Raw genomic sequence first — 11988 nt, 5'->3', positions numbered from 1 at the left:
AAAACTTTAAATCGCTTATTCTCTTTCATTTCTTCACCATTTTCCACAAAATTGGTACCAAAATGAAGCTAATAACATGTAGAATCACGTTATATAAGTTTCAAGGCTTAAAATCTAATAGGTTTTCCCCGAAAAAGCTCGATAGTTTGGCTTACCTAGATATACGTCGATCTTAGGCCTCCGACATCCAATTCCTTCCAACGAAGTACCCCGAGACTCGTGAGGACCTCCTTAAGCTTCAAATTCCCTGAAACACAAGATTTCACGTATGCATGAACAGTGACAAAATCGGAGCTAGGGTTTCCACATGAAATCGAAGGTTTCCTTACCTGAAAATGGTACCTTTGAACTCGTATGGTCCTCACGAACACAATGGTGATCTTAAAACCTTCGATCTACAAGGTTTGAGAGGGTTTATGGGTTGGTCCATACGAAGAAGGGAGAGAGAGAGTGAGAGTCTGAGAGAGAGAGTACGGGAATGAGAGAGAGAAAAGGTGGGTGGGTGTGTGTGTGTGGTCCAAAAGCCACCAATCAAAACTAAGAAAAGTCTTAGTTCTAATTGGGTCACCAATCTAAAACAATTTAACCCAATAATAATTCACACACATCAATTAACGTCCAAGGACAATTCCGTCATTTTACATCATCGATAATAGAAGTTCAGGACGGGCTGTGACAAATATTTTCACCGATTAATATTTTGAACATTGATTAACAACTCACGAATTCTTTCTTAATTACCTTCTAAACACGGTCGGTTAATTAAGTAGGGTGGCAAGCGTGTGGGGAAGCTTAAGATTAATTAAGAAAAATCCATTACCCAGTCTCCAAGGGTGAGTGAGCGAGTGGTCCAATGCGATACCCACGAACCGGGCATTTAGGATCCTTCATGATCAACACCCCGCCGGAGTTAACGGTCACATTTATAAAAATATAGCCGTTGAGATGTGGTAGTGGTACCTTTTAAATATTAATTCTTCCTGTACAAAGATTAAACAATTAATCACCTTTTTTATTTACTTTTATGATGAAATGATAATTAAGTAAATAAAGAAATTAAAAAGAAGGAAAGAACATGTCCCACCTCCCACCACCAGAACGGTCTGGAGAAGTAGAAGAAACTGATTATTTATGGACACGAAACTTCTTATCCAAGAAATAACAGCTAAAAGTCACATCTATTTTTGTGTGTGAGAGACCCTAATCCAAGAAATGGCAGTTAAATTCTTATTTACGTATCCAAGATCATCACTTAAATTGTTAAACTAAATTATTGAGCTTGAAAAATCATAGGATAGATAAATCAAGTGCTCCTCAAGTCACAATTTTCGTATCGGGGTTTTGCGACTACTTTAGTGGGAAATACTTTTGCTCTAAGTGCTTCGGTTAGAAGTGCTTTCATAAGAAATTTATAAAAAGTACTTCTAATTTTTTCTGTCAAACGCAACTAAAAACACTTATCAAAACACATTTTTAACAATTTTAAAAGTAATCCCAAACATGTCTTAATGTAATGTTAATAAATAATAACATTTGCTAGTGTAATGATTCTAAACCCGCTTAACCTTAAAAATGATTTTTTTTAATAAATATGACATTTTTGGTTTGATGCTTATAAAACTAAAAATATGAATGATATTATTCATATATATAGTCAAAATAATTGACATAACTAATAATTTTGGTCATTGGAGTTTGAAATTGGCAGAAGTTGTTGTTCACAATCAATCATTTTAGTTATTCCATAAACAATTTCAATTAAATAAGTATAAAATAACAAAAATGCTCTCAATTTTTGTCAAATCATTTGGGCCCATTGTTTATTAATCAAGTATATTTTTGTCATTTTGATTCTTATTCAACATAATTCTCCCGAAATGATCAAAATAATTGATGATGGGCAAACTTATAGACAACTTTTATTGATTTCAAATTTTAATGACCAAAATGAGGGTTATTCAAGTCTCATTTCCTATTATTTTTCCAAGCATTCGCTAAAAACCCCAATGCCACGTGGAAGAAACCATTACATGCTTACGTGTCACCCATTATCGTTTCATCGCAAAAACTCACTAGCCCTCCCCTCCGCCCCTATTTATAATCCACCTCCTCACCCCATTCACTCATTCCTTAAACTTCCTATATAGAGCTCTCGCCGGAAAAGGTAAGATTCCGATTGGTTCCCAACCTGCGTCGCCGGAAAAAAAATGTCTACGAGCACGAGCAACACCTGGTTACTCACTCTAAAGGTTGCGCTGATATCCACTGGTGTGGTCTCCATGGCCGTGGGGCTGAAACTCTCAGCTCCAGTGGTCGCCGACGCCGTCACCTCCCATGTCCCTTCTCTCTGGAGCTCCGCCGTCTCCTGGCTCAGTCCTCTGTATCTCTACATAATCATCAACTGCATCATCATCAGCATCATCGCCTCCTCCAAGCTCCACCCCAAACCCGAAGATTTGACGCCGGTGACGGAGCCGGAGCTGGTGAGGGCCTCTCCCGTGACGACAGCAAAGATATCTGCACAAATTAGTCCCGACTACTCAGCGTACGACGGCTTCGTTCCGAGTGAGTCCGGTTACGATGAGAATGTTCTGACGAAGGTTTCGGATTCGTACGGAGGAGTGGTAGTGGAACCAATGGTTTCGGAGGTGGTGAAGGGGAAGGAGGAGAATAGCGAAGATCTGGGGGCGATTGAAGGCGGAGATGAGGCAGCCGCGGTATCGACGCCTGTAAAGACTAGTTTACAGAGGAAGGACTCTATGGAGTTCTGGTTGAACGAGAACCAGAAACCGCCGGTTTCCGCTCGTATCGGTCACAGAAAATCCGTTAAAGCTAGCCCTGAAGGTACCACTCTCTTTCTCTGTGTACGACTTGTCGTATAAGCCTTGGAATATTCGGATAGGAACAAAGAACCGGACTGGCCGGACCGCTTTACCGTTCGGTGGTCAGAGCGCCGCCTGGATTTTGCTTTTGTTATTATCGTGTAAATTCAAATTTATTTCTGATTGTAAAATATCGGAATTGACCTCGTCGTGTGGGGGCAGAAGTGTAATTGCACTGTGAAATGCCCGGCGTGGAATTTGAGTAGACGATGTCACAATGGTAAATTAACGAGTTTGTTTTGGCAGGGGGAAAGTCGTTGGGAGTGTCGAAGCCGAAGCGGAACGACACGCTGGAGAGCACGTGGAGGACGATAACGGAAGGGCGCTCGGTGCCGTTAACGAGGCACCTGAAGAAGTCGGACACGTGGGACACGCAAGTGCGGGGGATAGACGAGAACACGCCGCCTCCGAAGCCCAAGATGAACAAGTCGGAGACGTTCCAGGAGCGGAGCAGCGCGAACTCTCCGCATCCGAAGCCGAAAATGAACAAGTCGGAGACGTTGCAGGAGAGAAGCAGCGCGAACTCGCCGTCGCTGGCTCGGTCGTCGGGGTCGGGGCGGCTGAGGAAGGAGCCGTCGCTGAGTCAAGACGAATTGAACCGGCGGGTGGAGGCGTTCATCAACAAGTTTAACGAGGAAATGAGGCTGCAGAGGCAGGAGTCGTTGAATCAGTACCAGAAGATGGTGAACCGCGGGGCCAAGGCTCCAATGGCTCATTAGTTTAATATATATTTATAATTATAAACTTATAGAGTTACTTGAATCTAATGGAAGACGTGACACAAAATCGAGCATAATGACGTTTTATGATTCATATAGCTGACCCTACTTAATGGGAAAAAGCTTTGTTGTAGTTTGTATTTATAATAATAAACAAATAAAAAACATGCAAAGTTGTTCTTGTGGGTTTTGAAAATTGCAATCAACTCCAACGGTTAAGTTGTACTTATAGAGGACTTGAATCTAACGGAAGATATGACATAGAATCGAGTGCAATGATGTTTTATGATTCATATAGCCGACCTCACTTAGTGGGAAAATGCTTTGTTGTTGTTTGTATTTATAATTATAAAGAAATAAAAAACATGCAAAGTTGTTCTTGTGGGTATTGAAAATTGCAATCAACTCCAACGGTTAAGTTGTAAAGATGTTTGAAATCCAAATCAATATCTGCATACTCAAGTGTAGCGAAATTGGTTAAACAACATGCTTTTTTTCCCTTAAGTTGGAGTTTCATTGTCCAAATTTTTGAATTAGATTACGTTAATTGTAATATTGTTCGAATATTAAAAAACTTTTATGTCAATGACTAGTACTGGTGGATTCATAATTATAACATTGGGTAGTCCTAATCAAGGTACAGTAGGCACAAATGGGAGGGCGGGCTATTAAGTGTTTATTTACACTTAGAGTATTGAGAATGTGCGTTTATTATTTTAAACGAGCTAGTAAGTGTATATTTACACTTAGAAACTATACTTGTATTGTGAATTTGCGTTTATTATTTTAATTAGGTGTATTGTTTAACATATATATGACATACAAAAATATCATAATTTTTGCTTTAGTATTTTAGTGAATTTGATGGTATGAGATGAAAGATCATTTGGAATTCGTAGTACTTTACAAAAAGCTTCCCCTGCATAGCATCTGCACAGTCATGGCAGCCTTCTTTCTTCCACCACTTGCCCAGACTGTTGGGTGGTTCTCAGAGATCCTCACAAGCGGTTCTTCAGACCTTGATGATCCCAAGACCACTCGGGTCCATGGATGGATCCGCTTCTGGCTATGACTATGAGCCCTTCTAGATTCATTTGTTTACCAAAACACCTTCTTGAGGAGATCAAGAATAAGGTTGAGACTCGGAGGAATGGAAATGAGATCAATTACTTGCTAATTTTCAAGTATTTATTTATCGATAGCATGTACTTAATAACCTGTGTTAGTATATATAGTAAACACAAAGAAATACAAGAATTATAGGGCGTGTTCACATAAAATAAATAAATAAATAAAGCTAAATGGTATGAGTATCATTCCTGCTCATGTGTTTACTAACGCATTGAAAAGTAAGTCCCTTCTATTGGTTTGATATGGCATGCCTGAAAAATGACGAGTATCCTATTAACGTAGGGAGTTATTTATCGCATACCCAATCATTCTCATGCCCATAATGCTTTCAATACAAGTATTTTTCGTCTAGTTCTTTGCCCTACTCTGAATTCCTTTCACCAATCACAGCAGCCAAAGCATTTCAAATGCAGAGATGATGAGATCATGAAACATTTATGGAGTAAAACCCTGGAAGAGAAGAAGACATCATGTTTGTATCATAATTGCGAAGGCGGTGGGTGGTGAGGTAAGTCTAACCCCAATAAATATTGGGGTGTGTTATCCACACATCCTATTTTACTTCTTACACACCCCTTGATAATTTATATCCGTTGATCTTCTTTAATTCATCTGATCCGACGGTCGAAAATTAAAAAGGTGTGCGAGAAGTAAAATAGGATGTGTGAATATCACATCCCTAAATATTTAGCCTAAATTTGGCACTGTGGACGTGGCCAAAAAGCTTTGGAAAATGTTTCTGCTTCTGGATAAAGCACTTCAGAAAAAGTACACCTCCATGTACTTGTAGTGGCTAACCTGTTAAGTTCTTTTTATAACCACGTAAATAAAAAATAGTGGAAATTTTGTTTTGGCTGGCCTACAAAATCTTCCATTTCAGACTTGAAGAAATAGTCCAGTCTGCATACTCCACCAGTATCCACCGTTTGGGCTTCCCTTCCCTTGTATTTATACTGTTGCCATCTTCTTGGACCACATCATTTCTGATTAATGATGTCATTTTTCCCAATTCCTAATATGAAGGTTATCAGACCTACCCAATTTAGACATCGTTTTCACTCTCCTTTGTGTCAATAGTCGAAGAAAATGGCTACCATCGGCCAATTCAATCGACAGAATGCGTCGACGAGTTTGCGGTGTATGGAAACCGTATCCATTTTTAGAAAAAAATATACCATACGCGTTTCGGAGTTATTGGGCACCCCTTTCCTTAGGCGCTAATAATACTTCGCTACTCAAAAGATGAGTATGATTTCTTACACTGAATTGTTCGTTGTCGATTTGAAGAACTTTATGTTTATGATCGGAACTGTTCATATATAAAGCACTCTATAAAGATCGTATTTGCAAAAAATCACTTAAAATTAAGATTGTTTTGTCTTCGAATTGGATAAGAATCGATGAACGGAATTGGTAAAAGCATTGTGGATCATCTAGAATTTTGCTTCAATAGATTGACTAAATGATCTTAGTTTTAACTCACTTTTTGCAAAGATGACTTTACAAAGTGATTAATATTATAAACAGTTTTCTAATTGTAAGCACAAAGCTCAAAGTTCCTACTCATCTTTGAACAGCCGGGTATTGCTCGGTTTTTAGGGCAAGTTCCACCAATGAGCTCTTAGCAATGGCTAAGAATCTTTACCTAATGGCCAACATCCAAAACCTTTCATGCCATAATGTCATTAAACACCTTTCCTTTTGTCAAGAGAACGAAAAAATGTTCGCTATTCTAGCTGACAGTTAAACCGATGAGGCTTTCCTAATAAGTTCATAACTGACATGGTTTGATCAAACCACTTAGTACTACAGTCTAATGATATTCTTCTTCACTTGTAAGTGAGAGGTCTTAGGTTCGATTCTCGCCAAACGCGAATTTGAACCACATTATTGCTAACCCATTGTGAGATTAAGCTCATCCCCTCCCCCCCTTAATGTAGATAATATTGTTTATTCAGAAGAAAACAAAAAACAAAAATATGGTTTGGTCAAATATGATGTTCTTCCTTACAGGATTCCTATTTACCTCAGTTTGAATGATGAAATCAGAATACTTTACAAGGGATTCACATTATTTTCGCTCTTACCATCTTATGCAATTTTAGTATAGATTTACACATAACTAGAACTGTTGAATCCTGTACATTGCCATTGTGGAAGTGTTTCGACGTTTATTTCATTGAGCAAATCTCTACATTGCCATTGTAACTGGGAAAAGCCTATCCAAGAAAGTATACACACCCCCTCCTAACAGAAGTGCACCGCTGTTAAAACAACAAAATTCAAATATGTTAGTGAAAGTCGTTCAGCGACCCCAGGTATTTGAGAAATGAGCAAATAGCTCATAAGACATCCTAGTTGCCTTGTGATGGCCCGAGAATCACCAAAGTGCTCACTAGGAAGGGGGTTGAAAGTTGACAGACTTGTACAATATATACCACCTCAACAGTCGATTACTGATGATGGAGCTTAGTTCCTATAATTTGGGGGAACTCAAATATACTAACAAGTTTTCGAAGAATTAAAACGACAAGGAAAGGTATTGAGTGTTACCTGATTGGGTTTATCCATGCTGAAAATTTGCGAAATGAAAGTAGGCTCTACACAAAACATACATAGGTTTTGCTCAGGAAAAAGGAAAAAACATTGAAGCAGAATACGATAATTATTTACTCTAATTAATCACGACTTTGAAACAAAAGATTGAATGCATAGGTTTCCACAGAAATGACTATGATCTCATTTTGAGTTCCCATCCACGTAGTTTTTTGTCAGTTGATATGACTTCTATTATTGTGTTCTTGCATATTCTTTCTGATTTCTTTTTTCTTTTCCCAACTTCCGAACCATTCTTTGTTGTTTCTTGTGATTTAAATTCATTCAATATTCAACTCACAATTACAGATGAAATGGAAGGTTAAAGTTGCCAACATTGCTAAGCAGACTTTCCAGAGACATTCACTCATAAGTCTTGAATCTTTTAGTATGAGGCCCGTCACAGGCGGGAGAACGCAATAGGAAAGAAATATACTGGAAGCATTCACTAACCGTTATGTTCTAACAGAACTTACAACACATCTAGAAGGTGATAGACCACATACCTGCAGTGCTCCAGCAAAAGAAGCAGCAAGAAGTAGAGGAGCAACATAACCGCTTGTGTACGTCAAAAGTAAGCTGCCTCCTATAACTGGATTCTGTAATAAAATTTGTCCACTTAAACTAAAAATATCCGCTATGTATGTACACAAACTGCGAAAGGCACAACTTAAGCTGGCAAAGAGTACTGAGAGCATCAACTGTTTTGAATTTGCATGCTATAATATGATATCAGGATGGATAAAATAAAAATCTTATATATGACATTCCAGAGATGATTGACTGAGACCAATAAGCAACATCGAAGGAATTTACAATGACCCTCCTACATCATCTGCCTAACTGCAACTGATTTACACTACAATAAAATATTGAGTTTTCCTCCAAAAATGTGATCATCCATAACCTCCAGTTAACAAAGGGTTTGAGGGAGTTTAATAACTGGTCCAAGAGCATCAGTCGAGTCTCTCAAGCATTAGTGAAGAACTTGTACTAAAAATATAAAGATTCTTCTGCATCTATCTATCTCCTTTCAAGAGTAAGAGATTCTGAATATGCCAGGCTATTAACGCATGCACAAATGTAAAGCTACAGCTTTTGCTATCAGTAATCTCAAGAAACCTGAAAGCTAAAAAGAAATTCATGAACATCAAACATTTGAGTTTACCTTAGACGTAGCAACATATCCAAGCAGAGTGGCCAGCACTGGCGTACTGCATGGTGAGGCAGCTAAAGCAAATGTAAGCCCAGCTAGATATGCTTGCACACCTAATACGTCCAAGTTGAAACTTGTAAGATCAGTTGGACAACCAGCTTTTATCTAAACCACAAAAGTCTATAACATTATGGTGGGTAGTTACTTGAAGGGAAATTAGCAGCAGCAGCCCGGGGATCAAAATTGCTAAAAAATGAGGGGAGCTGTAGTTCAATTACCTGCAACATCAACCCATATGGTGATAGCATAAAACTAAGGGATAGCATAAAATCAGAAAGAGTAGTCAATCAAAGTGAAAGATAATATCCAATAAAATAAGCGCATTCTAGGCCAAAAAAAAAAAAAATGTTAGCACATGAATAAATACCTCAAGGAGATTCAGGCCCATAATAATAGCTAAACCTGAAGCAGTCAAAGGTAACCCCTGCCCTGTCTGTCCATATGCCTTTCCAGCGAATGAGGCTCCTATGCCTAAGAGTGCAAGTGTAGTTGCCAATCCTAAGGAGAACGCAATTGAATTCCCAAGAACCTGACCAATAAAGGAACAGTAACCTCATGCTATTGCTAGGAATATGTGCGTGTCAGCTGTCAGAAAGAGAGCAAAAGAGAAAGAGAGAGTAACAAAGGCAATCAAAAGTAGCAAGTTATCACCTCTGCCTTGCTTTTCCCTGAGCCAAATGCTCCTGTATGATTCAAATAAATTCATATAAGCATTACGCATGATATATGCAAAGGAGTCACTGTCTATCTTCATGCAAAACGACTCCTCTCCCCCCATTTGTCTCCATATCCATGAAATAAAAGACTTATAAATGCTCACCTATGTAACCTAGGGTCAGCGGTAAAACGCTAAGAGTACAAGGAGAAAGGCTGGTCACCAGCCCAGCCCCAAAAATAACTGCCAAACTGTAAAGACGAACAAGCAATGAGAAACAGTGCATATTCGAAGACAGTAAATCATCAAAAATAAAATTGTAAATGAAGACGTGAAGGTGGGACTGAACCTAGAGAAACTGAGGGCTGATAGCTGGTCTTGAACAGCTTCATTAGCATCTTGTCCAGCAGAAAATAGGAAGCCTCCAAACCATTCTCCAGGGCCTCCATCAGCCAAGGTATATACTGAAACAGCACCGTCCTGTCTCGGAAAAGAATTCTAGTTCCTGAGATTATATATGAGAACTATAACTAGGATACAGACTTTAATAGTAGTTCTGACCCAGGTACTGACAATCTAAACCATCATCATGAAACAACAGAACGACAAAAACTGTAAGGACTGTGCAGCAAAATGATACCGAAATTTTGAAAAGAAAAAAAAAATCACTGAGAAGGTATAATGGCAGCAGCAATGAAGCAAATTCTCACCAACATTTTCTCCGTGCTAGCCTTTGCCAAGTCGGCAAAGACCAAATTCGCCGCTGAAAAATGAGAAACAAAAAACCAACTCAGTTACAAGAAAGTTTATAGAGTACATCCGATCGCCTTGAATCAACTGAGAATCACAAGTAACATGGAAGATTTCCTTCGTGCCATGGCTGTTAATGAATGTAATTATCTACATGTATATTATATAAATATGCAAGTGAATCAATAAAACGTAAATGTTAAAATGAATAGCCAAACCACAAATATAAATGGAAGATTTCCATAACTTATTCAAAACTAATACATTTTCAAATTTCAACAAAAAAAACCTTCCGAACCCGCCAAAAAACCATCAGGAAACGAGTGATCTAAAACAACAGCTAATTTCTCACAGTTCGAAGGGTATAAAAATATTCACGAATTGTCAATGGTATCCAGAAGACAAAGGAAATCAAAAGCTCCTGGCTAATTATATGTCTCTACCTTTGAAGATAGACCTATTCAATTCATTAATCATATGAAAGCTCACTTCTTTGGGAGAAAATAAACAGAGGCCATAGAAACAGAAGTTAATCCGTGTTAAGCGAAGCTGCAAAAGACGAAGGCTTGTTACCTGCCATGGAATTTAAAAAAGTCTTAATTGGGAAGCTGCTAGTGCTGCTGCTTCTATCAGTCTTTGCCAATGATGCAGAATCTTGGCAAGCATCCTGAGGTGTAGAAGTAGAAGCAGGTCCCTTCAGCATTCTGCTGGGCACCATATACTTTTTACCTTCAACACACGAATTTGGGAAACAATAAAATGCCATAACATGCATTAATTAGTATTTAGTAGTAAAACCCACACGAAATCTCTACAAATATATACAAAAGATTCAGTGCTTGAACTTGATAATATATCCCAACATGCAAAATTATAATCACAGTTTACTCACTGTGACTGATTTTCTGGCCACCCTTGCAGCTTGAAATTGTGAAAGGATTAATTCCATAACTGCCGCAATTGTTGATAGCCAAATTCATCTGCATACAGAAATCTCAAAACATAAAAATTAAACACTGGAAGAAATGATCGGGAACCCAGAAAATTGTTCGGCTACATTTTCAATCATTAGTGGATTTGAGCAGAGAAAATCTCAAAGCTTTTTGCTTTTACCTCAAATTTTTCGGATTTGGTTCACACAGCAGCAGTGGAAGCAAGCAAGCAAGCAATCATTGGCAGAAATATCAACACAAACTTTGGAAGAAATAATATCACCATATATGGGCTTACTAGGCTAATGGGCATCTCCAGTAACACCCACAGCACATTGGGTTTAAAACTCAGAAGACACATTTGAGGCCCAATAGTTGTTTTCAGATGTTTATGATTAGAGGCATGAGTTATAAGAGTTAGACATTGGTTGTAATTACTTTTTTTAGGAATCACTTTTGCTCTTAAACGCTTGTGTTAGAAAGCGACTTTATTATACACACGCGTGATGTTTTTATAAAAAACTCAAGTGTAGGTGTGCTTCCAAAAAGCGCTTTTATGAGTTAGTAGCACTTTTAGATTTTTCTGTCATGATCAGTAGTGTTTTTTTGTTGCCAAAAAATATTTTTAGCTATTAGACCATCTCCAATGATAATCTAAAACCTAAAAATATTTAGCCCAGAAAATTTAGGTTTTAGCCCAGAAACAGTTTTTCAACTCCAACCCTTCTGGCCTAAAATTTTAGCCTGAGATTATCAAAGAATGAATTAAGACTATTTTTTTTTAAATAACTGTTGTTAAAAAAAAATAATATGTAGACTATCCTAAATTAATTTTATGAACATTTTAATCTAAAAATATTTAAATTCCGATAAATTTTGAAAAATCATTAAATCAATACATGAAAATCATGATAACTACTACATAAACTTAATACAAACGGCATTTAATAAACCACATAAACTTAATACAAATGACATAAAATTTAAAAAAAAAAAAGACAATTAATAAACCACTTAAACTTAATACAATCGAAATCTCATAAACTACATAAACTTAATAATGATATCCACCATCTTGACTTGGTGATAGACTTGGGTGATAGTCTTG

At 37.8% G+C, this 11988-nt stretch overlaps 2 protein-coding genes across 3 annotated transcripts; one reads left to right on the top strand and one right to left on the bottom strand.

Annotated features, from left to right (window-relative positions):
- The first annotated feature begins 2084 nt into the window (after window positions 1–2084).
- On the top strand, window positions 2085–3786 carry LOC114819640 (uncharacterized). Its single transcript, XM_029088994.2, has 2 exons — window positions 2085–2844; window positions 3129–3786. The coding sequence occupies exons 1-2, from the start codon at window positions 2208–2210 to the stop codon at window positions 3599–3601; spliced, it is 1110 nt and encodes a 369-aa protein (XP_028944827.1). The 5' UTR covers window positions 2085–2207; the 3' UTR covers window positions 3602–3786.
- A 2929-nt stretch (window positions 3787–6715) lies between these two features.
- On the bottom strand, window positions 6716–11251 carry LOC103448610 (cytochrome c-type biogenesis ccda-like chloroplastic protein). Of its 2 annotated transcripts, none has more exons than XM_029088992.2 (13): window positions 11062–11251; window positions 10841–10928; window positions 10522–10677; window positions 9909–9961; window positions 9548–9678; window positions 9364–9449; window positions 9195–9226; window positions 8911–9072; window positions 8689–8761; window positions 8496–8596; window positions 7834–7926; window positions 7286–7332; window positions 6716–6996 (listed from the first exon to the last, which is right to left on the bottom strand). In XM_029088992.2, exons 2-13 carry the CDS (start codon window positions 10926–10928, stop codon window positions 6924–6926), a joined length of 1095 nt encoding a protein of 364 aa, XP_028944825.1. In that variant the 5' UTR covers window positions 11062–11251; the 3' UTR covers window positions 6716–6923. The 2 variants fall into 2 exon arrangements, with proteins under 2 accessions (XP_028944825.1, XP_028944824.1); XM_029088991.2 differs by having other exon boundaries at window positions 9548–9696; window positions 11062–11187.
- Window positions 11252–11988: the final 737 nt, after the last annotated feature.

This window comes from Malus domestica, chromosome 11, assembly GCF_042453785.1.
Source record: "Malus domestica chromosome 11, GDT2T_hap1".
In the NCBI taxonomy this organism is placed as follows: domain Eukaryota; kingdom Viridiplantae; phylum Streptophyta; class Magnoliopsida; order Rosales; family Rosaceae; genus Malus; species Malus domestica.
Note: the sequence above shows the minus strand (reverse complement) of the source record. Positions and strands in the feature narration are given on the sequence as shown.